The sequence below is a fragment of the Amphiura filiformis genome, chromosome 3 (genome assembly GCF_039555335.1).
Source record: "Amphiura filiformis chromosome 3, Afil_fr2py, whole genome shotgun sequence".
Lineage (NCBI taxonomy): Eukaryota > Metazoa > Echinodermata > Ophiuroidea > Amphilepidida > Amphiuridae > Amphiura > Amphiura filiformis.
In genome coordinates this window covers 3,516,510-3,538,010 of record NC_092630.1, presented here as the reverse complement: position 1 = coordinate 3,538,010, position 21,501 = coordinate 3,516,510, and the positions used below count along the sequence as shown (strand labels likewise).

The window sequence follows — 21,501 nt, the reverse complement described above, 5'->3', positions numbered from 1 at the left end:
TCCGGGAATAATTCCTCTATGTATGCTATATTATCATAACATCAACATTTTCCAAGGAGTGACATTTTCAGGTAGGCCTGTAGTGAAGTTTTTTCCTTGATTTGTGTTACCGACTAACCACTTTCCTGTGAAAACGGAAGGCGTGATGTAGTCTTTGTGATGCGAGTGTCTTGTTGGTACATGTATTGGCGTTAGATACATGTAATTTCAACATAATAATTAGGGGTGGTGCAATAATTATGTTTATACCCGGGTGGTGAATTATAGGGGGGGCAAAGATTTTTGGCAGGCCAATATGGGGGGGCAAACATTTTTGGCAGGTCAAAAGGGGAGACAAGCGATTTTTGGCAGGTCAAAGAGGGGGGGGGGCAAGCAATTTTTGACACAGATATTTTTGGTTACCATTTTATATTACGCCCTAAAAGGCGAGAGGAAAACGTTAGGAACACGCTCAAATATGCAAATTTCCTGCTCGCTGCGCTTGCATTATATGATAAGACAATTTAAGGTTTTAAATTCAGGTTCCCCAAAATCTTGCATGTGTAGGGGGGCAAAGATTTTTTGGCACGCCAAAAGGGGGGGGGCAAAGGTTTTTTGGCACGTCAAAAGGGAGGGCAAAGATTTTTTGGCACGGCCAAAGGGGGGGGGAAAGCGTTTTTTGGCAGACCATTTTGAGAATTCACCACCCCGGGGGTACACATAATTATTGCACCACCCCTTATCCCAAACAGGTATAGGCATACAATGGTGTGTTTCTGCTTATCGTGTATATTTTACCCGGGATCATGCGGATATTCTTGCCGGCAAAATACAGAAGCTGCTGCTGCTGCTGCTGCTGCTGCTGTCGAACATGGAACTGTTGAGGTTATACGTATTACCTTGGTGTGAAACATTATTACTTTCATCATGGTAGACGTATCACTACACATGGTTCTCGTGTTTATACTACAGAGTTTTCGTCCGGAGTTTTCGTCAATTGGTCACTGTAAAACTGCCATGGACCGCGTGTTTTTTCCAGAAGCCGGACCTATCTTTTGTATTATGTATAATATATTTGGTACTTTTGTAAAGTGTACTTGTAAAAGTTGACTATACGTCATTAAAATGTTCTAAAAATGTTGTAGAAACGTAACATACGTTTTCCGATGGTGACAAGTGCGTCCTGCAATAAAAAACAAAATATGCACTATGTTTTTTACGCTCCTATAACGCTTTCAGGACGCTTTTGGACGCTTTCTACAACGTTTGTAGTACGTCCGCTATGCATTACAACGTCCGATACGCTTTTCTGTAGGTCCTGGATACGTCCCTGAGTGACAGAAAGAAAGGTTTTAAAACGTTGTTTACGCTAGAAAACGCTTTAAGAACGCTCTTAATAACGCTTTTTAGAACGTCAAAACCTTCAACAAAATTACGCTTTTAAAACGTTTTATCGAAACGTCTAGAAAACGTCAACGATACGTTCTCAGAACGTTCAGAGAACGTTATTTGGTTAGCTGGGACGAAGACGAAGTAATCCAAAAATTTACTATAAACTCACCAGATCAATGTTTGTAACATCACCCAGATGTACAGCATCACTATGATTGATAGTTTTGGGCGGATTGTCTAAAATATATATTTTTTCATCAGATAGCACCACATTTTTGAACACCCGTTTCTCTTTGGAAGAATGCACAATGCACGGCTCGTACGTACGGATCTTATCGTAAACATCTTCGGGAAAATTCATCTTGAGAAAAGCTTCAAGCTTAGTGTCTTGTTTGGTGACAACGAAGCTCGTTCCTGTCCCTGCCATCTGTAATTAGTTTAATCGTCGCATTCATCGAAAAAATAACATGATCGGGCTTTATTTGGTGTGTTGTGCATAGGTCAGTAACAGTAACACCATTCGGCTGCTGCTAAAGTGCTATACCACCAGTACTACCATACACGCCATTTTGTGTTGTTACGGTAAATACATTTGCCAACAGGTGCATGAACCTGTTCAGTGGACTTGGTCACACCGCGCCAACTATGCACATTTTATTATTGATGGCTGGTCAATAATCGAACATTCCAAATGACACGACGGCTGTAAATAAGACTGACCAATCACAGAGCGTAATTTTGTTGTCTTCCTGGTATGCAAATGAGAAAGAAAGACTTTGTGGACTGATTCAAAAGTTAAATAGGGGTGATCACCGACTAGTATAAACAGGTGCTGTTTGTTTGTTTAAAATTTTGGAATCAAATTCCGGGATTTTGAAATAACTTCCAATTCCAAAACTTTGATAAATGCGGATGATATTAATTAATTTCTTCCTAAATGCGGGGAATGGGATGATTGCTATATATCTTTGTGTGCATTTATTTGCCAATATTTTACCCCTTGAAAAGAGGATGTCATTTTTTTTTTTTAGGGGAAAGGAAATGAGGAAAGGAAAAGAAAAAAAAAAAAGGAAAAGAGAAGGAAAGGAAAAGAAAAGGAAAAGAGAAACGAAAAGAGAAAGGAAAGGAAAAGAGAAAGGAAGGAAAAGAAGAAAGAAAATATTTGGAATGACAAATGAAGAGATTAGAAGGAAAAGTAAAAGAAAAGAAAAAAGAATGTGTAGGCATAAATGAAAAGATGATCAGATTCAATTTGTCTAGTTTAATAATGTTAGGGACCGTTTACAAATACTTGTTAGGGGGGCCTGGTCCCGGGCCTGGTTCAAAAAGGTGGGCCTTCAAACCGGGCCTTCAAATTGAATTGCTTTTCTGGCTATTCTATGGGGTTGACCATAGATTTTAAATACCCCGGTACCTTGGGTTGACCCATAATATTCATGTCAAAAAAAGGGGGGGGGGGCTGACATTTTTGAGATCTGAAAAGGGGGGCCAACAATTTTCGTGATGAATTTTTTCATCAGCCCCCAGCCCCCCCCCAAGTCTTTGTGACTTTGTGCTTCATAAAATCATGGACACACAATTTGAAACAGTCAACAGATACATTGTAATGATTGTATAGCAATTATGAAGTGCTCACTTGGAAAAATAAATGTGTAAAATACGTGAACATTATCATGCTGCAAAATGTGTGCACAATCGAGAAATCGTGACGCAAAAATATCCAGGGTATGAAAAATTATTGCGGCAGTTTCCGCCTCTTCACTTCCCTTCTCATTTAGTGTTCATGCGCATATAGATATTTTAGAAAACAATTTCAAGCACATACATTTTGTTCGTCGAGTTCTTATTTGCAGGATAGTATACAATATATATTATTGTCTTTAATAAAAATATTTCTATAATAGTTTACTCCTTAAATAACCAGATTTTCTTTCAGAAAGTTATAAAACCGGAAGCCACTTTACCGAGCGTATTTATTTACCTGGTGTGCACCTCGAAAAAGTTCGAAAGCTGAGCCACGCAAAAGCGTGATTTTGTTAGTGTTTTCGTTTGGTGTCCGCGTAAATGATGCACATTTGGCAATCTCGACTCCAGCCTCATATGCGGTAATTGTTCTGGAAGGAGAGGAAGTATTTTGCTAAGTAAGTAGATTCCATTTCCCTTAAAAATAAAGCAAATTAACAGCCAGTTGCAGACCCAAAATATGGTGCAAAATTCTGCACCCTGTCCTATATCCAGGCTGGACACATCACACTACCGTGTGATGTGTCCAGTTCGTCGCCGAACTTGCATATAACATGGAGAGCTTAGCATAACGGCCTGCCTATTTACGCTTCCTGAAAACACTCTTGCACATAACATACAAAACCACAAATTCACTAACTTCAACTTGCACTACCGACACCATGAAAAATATTTTAATTATTACCGATCCTTCTCAGAATACTTGCAAATATTGGCAGTTTCATAAAATCCTGCTGCTGAAAATCGTAAATTCCACAATCTTCTGTCAGATCCAGGTCAGTAATCACAGGTGGGCGAATCTACCAGCGTGACAAGACCAGAGATAATAAAAGGATGAGAGGCCACGCCTGCATAAATAGCTAGCCTGATTGGCAAGCGTCGCCGCTGGCCAGATCTTCTACGGTCGTAGTATGATGAGTAGAGACCATAGAGCCCTATATAGGGCTCTGTGGAAGAAACGTTCCTAATTTTGAAGCCATGGATAATATATTCATTTATACGAGAACCATATTTTTGTACCAATCACAGAACAGAATTTCACTTACTCACAGCTGTCAATCATTCTAGTGAAACGTAAGCTCCGCCTAGTATCAAGGTCTTCTTCTGCGCACTGGTTGTGCGCATTAACTAGCCTCCAGCACAAATCCTGTGCACACGATCAGGTGTTACGCCTGGTTTAGGGTACATGCCACAAAATAGCTTTCCATAGACTTTACGTGCAAAATAGGGGTCACGCTTTTAGGCTATAAGTCGAGTTACGCCTTACTTTGAAATATATATTTGATATCATCTTAATCAGAACAAAATTCTGCATAACATATCTGAAAATGACACCATATTTTAGGTCTACTTTTTGAGAAAAAGAGCGCTATATAAAAAGACCCGATTTTCCCGTGTTTACGTCCGACTGCTAACCGCGTTTTGACCTCGTGTGTTCATGCGCTCATCATCGTAAACATCACTCAAATTTTCGCTTTTCTGTTCAAATTAGTAGAGATCACATTCACAAGTTCTAGCAAAACACGATTTGCAACACTAAAATTGTTAATATTGTACCTATTTTGCACATTTTTTATGCAAAGTTGGGACTATAGTCGTGTTAAACTTTTACCGTAACCCGCTTCTCACGCGGATTTAGTGGCATGCACCCTTGAAGAGGCTAAAACATCGTTTTTAGGCCTTGAAAATGATTTTGTTATCTTTTTCACTACATTTTGAATTAATTGTAAGACATTTTGGGTTATTTTCTTTCATACTTTAGACAGGATGTCGATTTCAAGCACAAGCATGATAGCCGACAATTGCCATTTTTCGTCATTTTGATGCACATGAATGCACAATGGTTGCTGATTTGCTATTTTCATGAAGATATTAATTGATGTTAAGAGTAAACGTTCTTTAAACATCTTTTACAAGTGCATAACTTCAAAATTAAAACATTCTCAGTACCTGCAGAATATTTAAAAAGACAAGAAATGTCAATCAAGTAGGCCTACCCCCCCCCCTCCTCACGACACTTTTAACCCGCTTTGTCCAAAAAAGCAAATGTAATGAATGGCTATTTGAAATTAAATATTAATATAAATTAAACTTTGAATGTTATATAACAATTTAAAATACTGGACAGTGGTATAAATAAAGCAAACTAGAAACTTAAATATCTTAAATCTAATATTTTATGTAATTTTATTAAAATTGAAGGCCAAAACTTGAGTTTAAATGACAAAAAAATTGGTTAAAATATAACAATGAAATTGAAAAACTTCTTTGTAATTTAAACACCAATAAACAATGTTTTCAATATTTTGAAACTCTTCTTTATTCATATCAAAAGGTTTCAAACTTCTACCAAAATCAGAACTTTTATTAAATTGGAAATAAAAGCACGACTATTCGCGGCAAACGCCCATACAGCGAAAAACCTGGCGGCGTCCATGAACGCGCTTGTTGATGTCCTCCTCTTTTCTTCGCAGCATTTTAAATAGATAAAGACGCTGAAAACGCATGGAATTGCTCCTTAAAGGGTACATGCCACAAAATAGCTTTCCATAGACTTTACGTGCAAAATAGGGGTCACGTTTTAGGCTATAAGTCGAGTTACGTCTTACTTTGAAATATATATTTGATATAATCTTAATCAGAACAAAATTCTGCATAACATATCTGAAAATGACACCATATTTTAGGTCTACTTTTTGAGAAAAAGAGCGCTATATAAAAAGACCCGATTTTCCCGTGTTTACGTCCGACTGCTAACCGCGTTTTGACCTCTTGTGTTCATGCGCTCATCATCGTAAACATCACTCAAATTTTCGCGTTTTCTGTTCAAATTAGTAGAGATCACATTCACAAGTTCTAGCAAAACACGATTTGCAACACTAAAATTGTTAATATTGTACCGATTTTGCACATTTTTTATGCAAAGTTGGGACTATAGTCGTGATAAACTTTTACCGGAAACCGCTTCACACGCGGATTTAGTGGCATGCACCCTTTACACAACAGGAACTGCGATGCATCCTAAACTGGATCGCTTCCGTATTCGCATTGCATGGTGGGCAATTTATGTAGCTCCAATGCTCACAACAGTTTAAAATCAACACAGGTAAATCCATATAAAAATTAACATGGACACAAAATTGACATAGCTTATGTAATTCAAATAATAAAATAATAAAATGTAATATTATCATGATAGATGCACGCTTTATTAAAACTTGAAAAGATTATTAAGTCCAATAATTTGTTTGTGTTAGTTTGCACGAGTCACAAAATGGCGACCCATCACGCATTTTCTGCATGTGCCGACATTAGTAACTCATAGTGACTGTCCTCAAACTAGCGCCAGTGTGTCTCAGGCCTGATAACGACCCCAGGTAATTTTATGCAGAAAGTTTTCTTGCGAACAGCTGCAGGTGACAATTAAACAATGAACACGGCTTGTTTATGTACATGCGTGGGGAGGCTTGTACGTCAGCTGACGTGTTTTGGACATGTTCCGCGTAAAAAGTGTCGTTTTTCTTCATGAAAAATACCAGCGATGACCAGTTTTTGTGGGCTATTTGATTTACAGGTATGTCGGTTCGTCATAGGGTAGAAATGATAGCTGTACAATTTGTATAACATACAGTTTAACATAGGCCTAAACATTTATGGGCACAAATCGACCTTCCGTATTATGCACAAGTATGTGGAAGTGGCAGGCATAACCCTGTCCCCAGGCATAGATAGTCATGATTATCATGATGGGCCCTATAATGAAAGACAAAAGATAAAGAGATCATCTATCAATCAAACTCGAGCATGGTTTGTTTACAAGTGTCGTGATGATGACTTGCTGAACGCGGATAAAATTATAACCGCGGCCGGGCGCCTTATTGTTAATTTTGCACCTTTCGACATGCAAACCATCTCAAAAGTTAGGTCTTTATAGTAGGAAACTTTCTTAACGGGAGGCACCATGTCCACAATGCCTAGAAAAGCTGCTTTTTGTCTTGTAAAAGTACGTAATTTTTCGCCATTTGCTGCTATTCCTTTTCTCCGAACAGCACCAGATCGGTCTTCCTTTTACGCCGCTGATTAACCTGTGTAAACCAATCAAGGATCGTAATTGAAGGTGACATCAGACGCGATAAATTCTTTTTATCTCTGTCTTTTTAATTATAGTCCTGGCACTAGGCCCTGGTCATGCTGTATACGTCGAACAACTGAATACATGCACAACGTACGGACCAATATATTTTTGTAAACATTTTAGGCCTATAACAAAATGTATATTTTCGCACAATTGTACAACTATCGCTTTCTACCCTATGACCTATAAAAGTTACCTGTTATCAAAGTGTCCGCAAAAAAACTGGTCATCGCAAGTATCTTTCATGCTGAAAAGTAACGATATTCACGCAGGGACAGGCCGAAAACCTTACCTCGATCGTAAAATCCAGCCCATGCATGTCATAAATAATTCATTATTGTATTGTGTAAATGTCACTGATTGTGTCGACGTATTGTTATTGCACCTGTTAAAGCAGAAGTCATGCTGAATTTATACTCGATCGCTGGATCACCATGTGAATTCGCCTATTAAAAAAAAAAAAAAACCTCTACGACCAGGTTGTTAAGCATCGAGCACGCTGACTGGCTTAGCAAATATCCAATTATTTTTTTAAACCAATCAGGTTAGACGTACTTTACTGGCAGGTCACATTAATTCATACCGTAAAAGGCCGTCGCCTGCATTGATTGGCTAACGATTGCGATGAATGGTGTTTGCAACCAATCACAAAACGGGTTACAATTACAAATAAATAAGGCGCCCATCGGAAATTTTGTACACGCCCATGATGACGCCATGCCACGAGGTAGCCGGAGGCTTCGCTTTTCTGCTAGCTTTAAAAGCGAGCGAGTGGTATAAAGTCAGTTTCACAGCTGTGATTTATGGAGCATATCATAAAATCTCTGAGCACATACACAGCGGATTTGACAGATAAAATGACATTTGCAATTCTGAGCAACAGGATTCCATGAAATTGAAGATTATGTAAGTTATTCTAGTAATTCTACAGGATCGGTAATAATTAACAGCTGGTCTGCTATATTTGAAGTGCATATTGAAGTTTGTAAGTTTGTGACTTTGTACGTTATGTGCAATAGATATTACAGGAAGCTTAAATTGGCACGCTTTCCTGCAATTTGTCTGTTGCTTACGAAAGTTATTGGGAGTTCAGGGCACGTCACACCGAGTGTGACGTGACCTCGCTGGGCATAGTCATGCTGGTAAATTCTTTGAGGAATCAATGTTTTGTTTTCTGTTATCGGCATCGCCAACTCTGCATGCAATTGCTGGTCATGTTATCGGTCAGGGTTATTGTAACTAAATTTGTCATTTCCATACAAAATAAATTAGGATTTCTTCTTGATCTTGATGTGCACAGTGCCAATAAATGTTTATAGGCACGTGCATGCAATCTTCTTAGTACAAGGGATTTAATACGTTGTCTCTGGACAAGACAGATATAAGACCGTTACCGTACGGGGAATTGTTGAAGGAATATTACAGTCAAGAATAGGATCATTGTTTGTCCGCACGCTTTCTACAGCGTGGAGTTTGGAATTCGCAATCGGTAAAAAGGGTGGGGTTAACATTTTGCTGTAAAGGCCAATGAAAGTCAATAATGAGTTTCACGTCACCCGTCCTCACTTAATTTTCTGACCCTCACTTGAATTAATTATTGTGATTTCCCAAAAATAACAATAAAAACTGGTAATATTTGCAAAAAAAAAGCGATGAATATCTGTAATGGAAAAATCAAAATTAAAACATCCATTTTGCTACCAAACTTCCAACCTCTGTTTATTATACTTTTAAATCTCACTTGGGATAAACATCATCTTTGAGTGCATGAGCGGTAAATAACAATGCATTTTACACTTATGTTCACATTTGGTCATATAATGAAAGTCACAAAAATAATGAATAATGAAAACGTTACCTCACTAGTTTTTAGAAATTATGTGATTGCAAGTGGCCTAAAGGGTGGATTTATAAAAAGCGTGTGGGCAAATATAAAGCGTGTGGGTAAAGCTACCAATTGAAAAAATATAATTTTTAGTAGTTTGATGATCTCTTTAAATTTTCATATTTTGTTTGTATATTTCGAATAAAAATTTCCAAATTAATTTGCTGATGTTTTCAACTCTTAAACGTCACCCATAGAATCAACGATCCACAAATGTTATGATTAGCCAGTCTCTACACAGCCGCTTTATTGGTCCGCTCGCTCTACACTAGAAGTGGAACCACAGCGGCTGTGTAGAGACTGACGTATCGCAAATTCGCAATTGCTTCAGGATGTCAGCCCACTACCATTCGCCCATGTACTTCACAATAAACAATCTTTCGTAAAATCGTAACATGATTGCAGTAATTCAGTTGTGCCAATAATAATGTCGCAAATGTTTTGGCGAAGAAGAAAATCATGATTGTTTGTTACTAATTGTTAGCTTGGGATTATTGGGGAAGAGGTTATCTTTTGAATTCTTTCATGACCACTGAATCAGAGTCAAACCTGTGGTGAACGACAATCTTCTGGACTTTGTTAGTCATGACATGATGCGTGTCATGAATTGGATTTAGGGTACATAGGAAAAGGTGGACTGGAGGTGTTACATTTTTTTCAGGACGTTTTGATCCCCAACCTTTTGGTTACCTTTGTATGAATTTGTCAGACCATTATGGTGAATTGTGGTGCTTTTTCGTAATGTATAAAAGTGTATACAGTACTTTGCCATTATTCCTGTTTTCTTTCTTTTTCTCCTTTAAATTCAGGGAAGACTTTTCAAAGATCCAAAGAAAGAGAGAAAAAAGAGGGTCCTGTACCAAGCTTGCAGCTACTACACATTGTGAAACATGTTTGAGGCAATGACTGGCCAAGGCTGATACATTGATTGCATGAATACAGCAATGTAACATTTTTGAAGTGAATTACAACATTTTTTATTTACAGTAAGTTATGAAACTTTTTTCCAGTACTATACATAATGTTTTTATATAATATGGTATGTCTTTAGGCCACAGTGGTCATCAGCTAATTTCTGTGCTGAAGCTTGCAGGTTTATGCCTGTATGTAACACATTTAAGTCACTGTTTTTCATGTACATACATGCAATTAAGTAGTTTGGAGGAACTATCAAGTTACACAAATTTTATGGTACTATAAATGTGCATTTTGATTTTAATATCTTCTCGAATTGATTGCAATTTCCATATTCTGATAACAACATTTTAAAGAATGATTAGATTTATGTCATTAAATGCCCATTCCTGTGATCTATTCGACAGCCTCATCCCCTATTTTTTATCAAAAGGAAGAAAGTTTGTATTTTTCTCATTAGGGTTGAAATCAAAACTCGAGTTGACCACTGGTTCTGTCTGGTTTCCATTAATTGGAACAATCAAAACTGGACAGAACCGGCAGTCATCTGCTGGTCGAGTTTTAATTTCAGCCCTAATTAGAAAAATATGTGCTTTCTTCTGATACCAAAATCTCAGTTTTGATGATGAAAAATGGGGGATAGGGCTGTTGTTCGGTTCACAGACAATGGAAACAAGACGGAACCAGTGAAATTTAAAGCCAAATACACTGAAATTGTTAATTGTCGGCTTCAATTTTTTCCCCAGGGCGCTTGAGAATCTAAAAAGTTTTTTTGACCCACGTATTTAAAATATGTGGGTAAAAAAACCTTTTATAAGTTTTTTTGACCCACATATTTGAAATATGTGGGTCAAAAAAACTTTTTAGATTCTCAAGCGTCCTGGTAAAAAAACTTTTTAGATTCTCAAGCGCCCTGGGGAAAAATTGGAGCCGACAATTAACAATTTCAGTTAAAGCAATAATGTGTGATTTGCATAAAGAATTGATTCCTATTTAAATGTTTGTTTTCACTGATCACATTATCCCCATTTAATTTCGAGCCAAACAAATGAGGTATAACGAAGAAAATTGCAATTTCATTCCAGCACCTACAATGCGTGTACTACGCTCGCCGATCGTAATATGTAAAACTGCACGGAGCATCGCGCTTGACGTGTGTACACATAAGCCGACATCCACGGGAGATGTTAGCAAGTAGTCGATCGATGAACTCTGAATAAAACCGGGTCGACCCGGTTTTAATATAAAAAGTTAAATTGTACTGTTATTAAAGCACTTCAGGCTTAGTCTTTTACGTGGTATTTTAGTACACCACTGGGCATTATAATTATGGAAAAAGTAGAAATCCGAGTAAAATTGAGGGCGTCGCTGTGAAGCAAATCACACGATATGGCTTTAGCAAGTAATATTTTAACCAGTTTAGGGGACCAATCTGTATCCTTGCCTTGGACACCACAACCCCTAGCTACGTCACTGGATATGTTCCGTAACTGAGTGATTTGTGTGAACCTATAAATAGAGCATAATACTCTACATGTAAGTAAATGGGGAGAATCTAAATTGCTATTGCCAGAATACAAATAGATCTCTTATCCTGTGCATGCATGCTCTCAAGCCCCTTAAGGCCCAGGAAAAATATCCCCATTACAAGGCCTCGAAATTGAATTTTTTGAGGCACCCATTTTCAAGGCCACAGGGCAAAGACAAACAAGGGCACCAAAGCCAACAATTGATGAAGAATGCTTTGAAGTTGACAAAGATCTTGGGGCCCCCAAGGCCAAAATTGAACAAGGGTAGGCAATGGCCATGGTGGCCTCCCTGAAATTCGAGCCATGTCCATTACCCTGGCTGGCATCTCGTATTACGAGTGATATGACCTACAAATTCTGTGGCAAATTTTGGAATCACATATATTATGAATGGAACATGCTTTCTACACTTCAAGAAAAGTTCTTATCGCTTATGTTTTGTAGCTTATGTTATGAAAAATGAAAATACAATGTGAACATATTTGACTAATAGCTGCATTATTGTTCTTTGATCTGTTGATTATATTCAGGTACTTACCAGTGAAGTTACCACCATGAAAGCTAAGAAAAACTCACAGCAGACAGGGGGATCAGGAGCAGGGCAATTAGGAGTGCAAAAGAATACCTTAAAAACATTTGGTACAATTTATGGCAGCTCTTTACTTAGAAGTCTTCAGACCCCGGAGCGACAACAGCTAGCAGACAGAAGTCGTCAGTTGCAGCAACATGGCACCCCACAGAAGACTCCAGTACAGATTAAGGTTGAGCCAGGCAGCAGTCCAGCACAGAGCACTTTATCCCCGGGGCAAAAACAGATTTCGTCAGTGGGTTCAAGGCAAAAGCGGACTTTGTCTCCAGGTACGAGACAATTAACGCAGAGGCAACATGTGCTGCAAGCCAACCAATCAGCGCCAGGAGCAAGTGGGCCACAGTTATGCTTGAAATTTGTCAAGGCTACTGGACCTGATGGGAAACCAGGACTGACTGCAATTCTTGGAGCTAGTCCTGGCCAACAAGGAGCCTCTCCTCAGCAGAAACAGACTCCCAGTAAAGGAGCTTCTCCCCTACAGACTCAGCAACAGCCACAGAGAATGATGCAACTCTCCGGTCCACCAAAAATGGCACTTGCTTCATCTGTGCAGAAAAGCCCAGGCCGGGTGTTACCAACCCGGGTTCCTGCACCTGTTCGTACACAAAAAGGTAATAGTAAATCTGTACCAGCACCACGAGATGAGACACAGGAAGCAGTTGATGCACTGATAGCGAGTACAAGTGATGCAAGCGAAGCAACATCAGCTGCTTCCACTGAACCCAGAATTGGTAACTGGAAGAATAAACCAAGGGCAGAAAGGAGACAGGACTTGGCTAAGACAGAGAAACTATTGAATGCATTAAGAACACTTATGAGCCAACAGAGATCACAGGTAGAGGCAGGCATGCAGCAACTACAGTCCAAAGCAAGCCAAGAGAAGTCGCCAGAGTCCATCCAGCCAAATTCGTCACAGCCAGGGACCAGCCAACAAAATCCTCAGATGAGCCAGAATTCGCAGTCACAGGTACTACAGTCCAAAGTAAGCCAAGTGAATCCGTCGGAGTCCATCCAGCCAAATTCATCACAGTCACAGCCAGGGACCAGCCAACAGAATCCTCAGATGAGCCAGAATTCCCAGTCTCAGGTACTGGCTGCTCTACAGCTGCAAAAGTCCTTTGAAACAGGTGCTAGTCCACAGAAGACCCAGTCAGAGTCGGGAACATCACCACAGCAGTCTCAAGTGGAGAGAAGTCCGCGAATTATGGGGTATCGTAAGAGAGCACCTCATAAACTACCCCCCAGATGAAGACAGGTTGGGATTAGATCAGGCATCTCTTCAAAGAGAGCAGAAGAAATCACGAAAGACAATAAGGCGTGTGGGACCCGAAGAAGCAGCCCGGTACTTGGAATCTACGTACGAAAATGTACGTGGCCCTGGTCAGGAAACGGAAGCAGCAGAGTGGGCTAAGATGATGACAAATATTGACATCTTCATGTTTCCAGTGTACAGGTGCAAGCTGTGCCCCAACTACTATACAACTGTGAAAACCACGATGATAGAGCATATGAAAGATGTTCACAGATGGTCAAAGAATAAAGGGGCAGGTAGTAATGTGGAAACATTAAACATTGGTGGAAATGAGGGACATGTAGGAGAGAGTACACAGGATAGAGTGAAAAATATCCAGAAGATTTTTGAACGGAAGTTAAGGAGCCAGTCAAGTGGTGATGGCGATGCCGAGTCCGTACATAGTCAGAATAGCTTGGTTGAGATTCCGTTTAGTAGTGGTAGTCCTCCAGAGGAAGTATGTGAAAGAGTTGAACAAAATGGTAGTGTTGATGGAGGAGATAACAACGATGATGATGATGATGATGGTGGTGGTGGTTTTGAAGATGTCGATGATGATGATTATGATGTTGGTAGTGGTGGCTTTGAAGATGTTGATGATGATAATGATGGGGATGGAGGTGAAACAGAGGAAATTGAGGCGGAGTTGTCAGGAAAAGCTCTAGGTTAGTAAAAGTTAGCACCACACCAATGATCAAAAAGTACTACCAAAGCAAGACAAGGTCCATTAGCCCCCAAACTGTTGATGATCAAGAGAAGATTGACAAAGACACAGAAAAGACTGACAAAGAGAAGATCAACACAGACAAGTTAAGAAGTTGGCCTCGTGTGGTATTAAAGAAAACTATCTTGGAGAAAGTTACCAAAAGATTGAATGCCAGTAAGAAAGCTAATGAAGAAAGTGAAATGGAAACATCCATCGAAGCAGAAGGTGCATCTAAAGTGGGGACACGACAACATTACATAAGACATACCACTTACGAAGAGGAGGAGGCAGAGAGCGAAGTAGATCAGATACCTGTGGAAGAAAGTAGTGAGGATGAAGTCGATATGAGAGACTTAAACGAAGTAAGACCAAAAGAACCCCCAACTCTGAGGATGAAATCAAATGCTCCTCCTCCTCGTCGTCGTCCAGACAGAAGGTCACGGAAGAGGAGGAAGAAAAACTGCTATTTCAAACCAGGGAATTTGCATTTCACAAAAAGAGCTGGTTTTGTCTCCGCTAAAGACAGGGAACGTCAAGAAAAACAGGCTGAAGAAAATGAAAGGGCAGGAGAGGAGGATACCACGATGGCCGGTGTAAAGCTTCCACCTGTAGAGAGACCAAAGACAAGATCTTTAACCAGGTCAGACGATGGGCTAGCATCCGATCATGACATGATCGAAGTGACAAGTAACTCTCCAGGCAAAAAGCGAATTCGCTTATCTCGATATGAAGCATGGAAAATAATTGGTTTGGATCCAAATTCGGAACCGCCTTGGCCTTGTACCCACCCAAGTTGTGGCTACTATTTTGCCTCTCTTAATAGTATACTTACTCATCACGCCTGGAAGCATGATACCTTTGGAGATCGTAATCAGCGGAAATTGGCACGGAGTTTAGGCGAGAAGTATTCGCTCTTTGCAAAACGTGAGAAGCGGGCAGTTGATGGTGCCAAAATCGATGATGATGATGAGAATGCTGATGGGGAGGCAGGGGTTGTTAAGAGTAAGAGAAAGAAGAAGCCAGTCAAAAGGTTAACAAATGTATTGATTGGGAAGAACAAACATTTCATTCCCAAGTATGAGCAGAGGACGGAGGTAATCCCCAAGAGGAAGAAGTTACGGTGCAAGTACTGTCAGCGATATTTTATCTCACAGATCAACTTGCGTACGCACATGCGTAGAATGCACAAAACCAAATGGATGAAAGATAACAACTTAACTCAAGAGGATATGGATGAGATCACAAAAAGCGTAGCTGAGAATGAGGATGCATCATCAGCAAATATATCCCTGCTGGCCACTGTAGCCGACAAGCTGGACGATAAAGTCAATCTGATTTGCAAAACGTGTTCTTTCAAAGCGGTATCTGAACGTGCTCTCGGACATCACATGAACCAAGCTCATCCGGATTATATCCGTAGTATTTACAGCGATAGCGATGAGGATAAAGTTGCTGATGATGATGCTGACAAGCAGACTCCTGATGTCACCCCATCAAATAGACCTGTCAGAAAATGCAGAAGGAAATCACTTCCAAAGATAATGCAGAAGGAGAAGAAACTGGACATGGTGATACCAAAGATTTTACCCCATCATGCTATATACGGCCAGGCACTACCGGAAGAAGAGGCTGGAGAGAAAGAGGATGAAGACGATGATGGAGAAGACGGAGGAGATGAATTACCCAGATCTGGTATATCTCTACAGTGTGAAGAATGTAACTATATTGCAATGTCTGATAGAAATTTTGTGAGTCACATGAAGACAGTGCACAAGCAAGACGTGGTATTGAATTATCAGTGTGACCAATGCGACTTTTCGGGTACAGGACGCGAGCTATTTGTGCACAAGAAAAGCCACGTGCCAACGGTCATGTGTGATATGTGCGGGAAAACTTTAAAAGGAGACAAACGACTCAAAATGCATCAGATGTACCATTGTGGCAACGAGAAGAAACCGAAAAGATACAGTAATAAAGTGTCAAGAACCTGCAAGATATGCCATAAAGAATTCAACAATTTGGCCACTTTCCGTTATCATATGACCGGCCATAGAAATGACGAACGGGGAGAGACTTTTAGTTGTGATATATGCCAGAAGACATTTACTAGAAAACAGTCTGTGAGAATGCACAAAACCATTGCACATATGGAGAAGAAATTCCAATGCTTACATTGCCCATTCAAAGGAGCATACAAGACACAATTTCGATATCATTTATGGGAAAAGCACGATATTGGTGGTGAGACCATGCCTGATCTGAAGTGCGACTTTGAAGGGTGTACATTTAGCACCAAGAAGAGGAAGCAACTGACGGGTCATAAGAGGAAGCATGACATGACCAGGTTCAAGTACTGGTGCGACGGATGTAACCAACCCATCAGAACGCTGACGTGTTTGGCAAAACATCAGGTATTGCACAGAGATGGTGTGACTAAATACAAGTGTAAGGAATGCGGTTACCAGGCGACTGATTCCAATACCCTCTCTTCTCACAAGCAGTGGAAACATGCTGATCCGTCACAGACCATCATCTGTGACCTGTGTGGAGCTTCCTTTACGAGAGCAGCGGATCATAACCTTCATCGCAAATTGAAACACACTGAACTTGAGCCGGTTAAATGCAAAGGTTGTGAGCTGACTTTCAAGTTCACATATCAGATGACCAAGCATATGAAAGTAGAACATCGAGATCTGATAGAAGCAGAAGAAGCTGCTCAGATGGAAGAAGCTAAGAAAATTATCAATGCTGTACCAAAAAGAAGAACGAAATCGGTTGAGAAGAAGAAGCGGGTTAAGAAGAAGAAGCCTCCTACGGGGAAAAAGGTTGGTAGACCGAAAGCTGCTCTGACACCAGAGCTCGTCGCCAAAAGGGAAGAACAGAAGAGGGAAAGGAATAAGCGCAAGTATGAAAACAGAAAAGCCAAAATGAAACAACTTGGTCTAAAGCGTAAGAAGTACCCTAAAAAGAGAGGCGGGCAAACATCCCGGACATTGATGCAACCACGGAAACAGAGAGCTAACGCGGTGTCAACTGCAGGTACCAACGAAGACTATTCTGATGAGGAAGTAGCCACAGCAGCGCAACAGTTAGAAAGTATCGCGCAGGCTTTTACCACACAGCCCCAAACTGTGTCTCCTTATAAATCAACCAGTAACAACTATCCCGTCCAAGTGGAACCTACTGATCATCATGCATACGCACAACTAACGGCATTGAACTGCGAATTTAACGTTGGCGCATCCACATCGTCAGCAGGTACACTACATATACACCCGCCTGTGACAACTCAAGAAGTGGTGGTTCCTACCGATGTGATTGTTGGTAGCAACGCGGAGCAGCAGGTAGAGACGACATCAACTACGCAGAGAATCGTACCAGCGCCCTCATCGGGCGAGATGTTGGCAGAGGGAAGGCAAGGGGAGCAACCAGTCAGCTACTTGGAAGTTACAACTGTGCATTCTGATGGTAGGCGACATGTTGAGATGTGGCCAGTATGGCAGGATCCGTGAGCTGGGTGACTGAAGGTAAGGACTATTATATCGGTAGCAGAAAGATATCGGTTAGCTGCTGTATGCATTAATTGCCTGTGATAATATGTAGGTAACCTAGGCAAACCTTAGTTAACACATTTACTAGTCAGCGAATTCGCCGAGATTGGGGCCCCAACACAATGCATATTTACATAGAAATTTGAATTTTTTCGAGAATAGGTGGGTGAAGGAAACCTACATAAATATGTTTTCTATACGTCACTTGACCCAAATATATGATTTTTTATGGTGATAATCAAGTCGCACATGGAATTTTAGAGGGATTTTGATAGCAGTTCCATTAAAAAAAGGTGCTATCGCCATGATACTAAAATCTAGAAACACCCCGAAATGCCGTTTTGGGGAATTTTGCTAGCTGAATCTTTTTGATGAAAGTCAATCTTTGACAAGATGTAACTTTGCTACGGAAAGTGCTATGAAAAAAAGGTTTTCAGTTTTGGCTTAGTTTACTCAAGGGCTTTAATTTGATATATAAAATGATGCAATTTGATGGCAAATTTGAATTCACCTAGGCTACCTATAATATGTGAGTTCACGCATGTATGGTTTATGCATTTGACCAGGTGGGTGCATGCATTGGGCAATCATACATAGAGCAGCTAATTTACATTAGGCATCTTTCTGCTACTTGACCATCACAGTATGCTGTTCCATTTGAAATTCACGCTCACCCTCTAGAAGAGTTAGCCATATGCTTCCACAGAGCGGAGATGGTGCAGTTAGACAATACAGAAAATATCAAAAATAGAAAATGACAAAAACATTTGCAGCATTCCAGTTTATAAGTAAAGATAGAGTTTTGGAAAGAAATCTAATAGTATTAGTAATACTGGAACTGACTTTTTGCAACTTTGCTATGTTGCGTCTGGAACCACCAGACTTCATCAGGCAACCGATCCTCTGGACTAGTTACATGGTAGATGGGTAGGTATCATCTTGATAGCACAGTCTCATGCATGAGATCAGTTAAAGTGGAGTCCCCCTTTCTTGTTTAGTGATGGTTGCTCAATAGGCTCCCAGTTGGCTTCTTTTATACCTCTCCTATGTCACTCCGAATCCAGAATAATGACTTTGTTGTGTTTAGTAAAGTGTCCAGTATCCTTCAAATGGAGTTTTGTGCTTTATTGGTGCTAGGTCTTCGTATTGACCAATGCAGGTTTTTTAAGCCTGTTTGGTGTCCCCAATATAAGTAGCTGAGCAATCTGTGTCACCACACACACCACCATACTTGAAAATAAGTAAGTTCCATTTATGATTATTAGATTATCTGTGTTTACAACTCACTGGATGATATTTATCCAAATAGAGTTGTTTATTAAAATGTCTCTGGTGCATTTTTTTAATTTGGTGTATAAAGAAATTAATGTGCTAACCACCAAATGAGATGCATCTTTCTTCAAAAACTAAGGGTACATTGTCAGTTTGATTGATGTTTTTTTGTGTCTTTCATTGCAGGGGTTAGCTGAAGATTTGTCTGTTTGGTGAATAGTTCATATGAAGGCGAGATAAAGACTTGGACGCAGTTGGAAATTGGATCTGTGACATTGGATTATAATGCATGAGAACCAAACTTATATATTGCTGGGACATTTATGTAAATCCAAACCAAAATATTATTAGATTGGGAGAATGTTTCTCCAGAGGATGATTTGCAAGTAATCTCTACATGCAATGTGGGTCTGCACCATATCTCTCAGTATTGAGCAGATCAACTCCATGCCATGATTATACTACAAAATTATGGATTCTTATGTGTAAAAATTATTATATAATTGAAGACCGAATTAAACAGATTAGTTTGCCTCTGAGGTCAGAGCAAAGGCGCAACATGATTGGTTGCTGACCTGTGCAGTGTAGCATTTTTGGTCTGGTTGACAGGACGTCATACACAAACTAGTCTTTTTATTTCAGTCTTCAATAATTGAAATTGCTCTCGTGGAGTGAAAAGGAAATTCTTAAGCAAATAAAATGATTTCTGGGCAGATTATGACCTATAGCAACTTTCATCTGCCCAGAAATCATTTTATTTGCTTAAGAATTGCCTTTTCACTCCATCAGAGCAATTTCAAAATGAGCATTTTCATACAATTCAATGGGTGGATGAGTGATCATGGTTGGTGGTGCTGCATGGGTTTATTTTGGTCAAATTTGCAAATGGTGGTGCATGTAAGGAAGTATGCAATTCATCCTCTGTGATATGGCTCCATGCATAATGTATGGAAATCTGCCTTATGTAATGTAAATAGTTTCGGCAAATGCCCAACAGTTAAAACTATTTGGCATATATCATGTTGACTGCTCAGTGCCAGAAGTGGGTAAGTGCAATAGCTGCCATGTGTAGATTAGTACAACTGTGTGCAAATTGCCAAATGATCACAGGGCAGCTATTGCACTTACCCACTTCTAGCAATCCCACTGAGCAATCAATGTGAAGAATTCAGATGCAAACACAGATATATCCATTTTTCTCCATTTGAGCTTCTACAGTCAATGATTTGAGATATGTATCGAAAAATATAACTTGTCAAATATAGAGGAAATAATAAGAAAATTTGCGCGACTCTGATTGAGCTGTCAACGTTTACCTTGGAATTGTTTTAAGTAGGGTTTCAATAATTTAAAGTTATCATTATATGGGAGATGTTAGGGGTCTCATCTCTAAAAGTTTAAAAACTGTGTTTTCAGTTTTTGCATCTGAGCCCTTCAATTGCAATATCATTACAGTACAGTACACCTGCCAGATTGGTTAGTCTGAAACAGACTGATCTCTCTAACTACAGTGAGAATTTAAAATGAGTGAACACAGCATTGCAACATTTTTGGCGTTTTAGCCAATTTCTGCATTTTTTGTTATTGATTTCAGTATTTTTCAGCCAGTTTCTGAATCAAATTCACAGAAAATGGTAAAAAAAACCATGGTTTTCAGTGGGTTTTTTTTTCCAATACCAGTTTTCATGCCTGAAACATCTGGATTCTCCCTGACTCGCCATGACAACATGTCCACAGGGAGGTTACTGGCACACTGTTCATTCATTTGAAATTCTCACTATACATGTAGTAACAAGAAGGTGCCCATGAACTTTAATGCATCATAATTGCTATGCAGAGAGAATATCGAGGGGTCAGTGACACCAAGACGTGACTCCATTTTTTGCAAAAATGAGATTTTGATATCAAAATTTTCAGAAACATGAGCATTCCAATAAACACATAGAAATAACTCCATTTAGCACCTCATTGAAATCAATGGCCAGTGAAACAGACTTAACTGCATAAGTCAATGTGGACCATTTTCTCAGAATGGCCAAAATGGAGTTCCGTCTTTATGTCACTGACCCCTCAAATGTGCATTTAAATTTTGTGTGTACGGCTCATCAGGTTATCAGTAAAATGTCATACATGTAGTATGATTAGTGATTCACTTGAGAGGTTATGTTTCGATTTAAGGGGGTACTACACCCCTGGCCAATTTTGTGCCTATTTTTGCATTTTTCTCAAAAATTATAGCGCATTGGTGACAGGTAAGATGTATATTATAGGGGCAAGGACTACAACTACTGCACTGAAAATTCAGCAACGCAAGGCAAATAGTTATTCTGTCGGTCCGTGTCACATCACTTCCGGTTGATGATGTTCGAGAGAAAACAAGTCCGTGATTCGATTTTTGTTGATGATTTCTGTCATTGGTGTAATGTAAATTTCGATCGCAAATAGTCAGTGGAATCAAACAACCGTTTCTAAGTCTTCAGAGTGAAAGAAACTTACTTGATTTACCGGTTATAT

The 21,501-nt window shown here is 39.6% G+C and overlaps 4 protein-coding genes across 4 annotated transcripts in view; 3 read left to right on the top strand and 1 right to left on the bottom strand.

Moving 5' to 3' along the window:
- The window catches only part of LOC140147888 (uncharacterized protein C12orf56-like), a 43,231-nt gene extending 41,205 nt beyond the window's left edge, over window positions 1–2,026 (bottom strand). Inside the window, 1 exon segment of the mRNA XM_072169667.1 lies at window positions 1,537–2,026. Coding sequence (XP_072025768.1) covers window positions 1,537–1,798 — 262 coding nt within the window. The 5' untranslated portion in view covers window positions 1,799–2,026.
- Window positions 2,027–3,352: 1,326 nt separating this feature from the next.
- LOC140147886 (uncharacterized) lies at window positions 3,353–13,416 on the top strand. Its single transcript, XM_072169665.1, has 3 exons — window positions 3,353–3,512; window positions 9,944–10,120; window positions 12,109–13,416. Exon 3 carries the CDS (start codon window positions 12,133–12,135, stop codon window positions 13,414–13,416), a length of 1,284 nt encoding a protein of 427 aa, XP_072025766.1. The 5' UTR covers window positions 3,353–3,512; window positions 9,944–10,120; window positions 12,109–12,132.
- LOC140147887 (uncharacterized) lies at window positions 13,414–14,128 on the top strand. Its single transcript, XM_072169666.1, has one exon. It carries the CDS (start codon window positions 13,580–13,582, stop codon window positions 14,126–14,128), a length of 549 nt encoding a protein of 182 aa, XP_072025767.1. The 5' UTR covers window positions 13,414–13,579.
- A 20-nt stretch (window positions 14,129–14,148) lies between these two features.
- LOC140147885 (uncharacterized) lies at window positions 14,149–21,269 on the top strand. Its single transcript, XM_072169664.1, has 2 exons — window positions 14,149–17,691; window positions 19,174–21,269. The coding sequence occupies exon 1, from the start codon at window positions 14,149–14,151 to the stop codon at window positions 17,674–17,676; it is 3,528 nt and encodes a 1,175-aa protein (XP_072025765.1). The 3' UTR covers window positions 17,677–17,691; window positions 19,174–21,269.
- Window positions 21,270–21,501: the final 232 nt, after the last annotated feature.

Excerpts from the sequence above, each read along its gene's own strand:
- LOC140147886 (XM_072169665.1), top strand. The coding sequence starts at position 12,133 with ATGAAAGCTAAGAAAAACTCACAGCAGACAGGGGGATCAGGAGCAGGG.
- LOC140147887 (XM_072169666.1), top strand. The coding sequence starts at position 13,580 with ATGATGACAAATATTGACATCTTCATGTTTCCAGTGTACAGGTGCAAG.
- LOC140147885 (XM_072169664.1), top strand. The coding sequence starts at position 14,149 with ATGATCAAAAAGTACTACCAAAGCAAGACAAGGTCCATTAGCCCCCAA.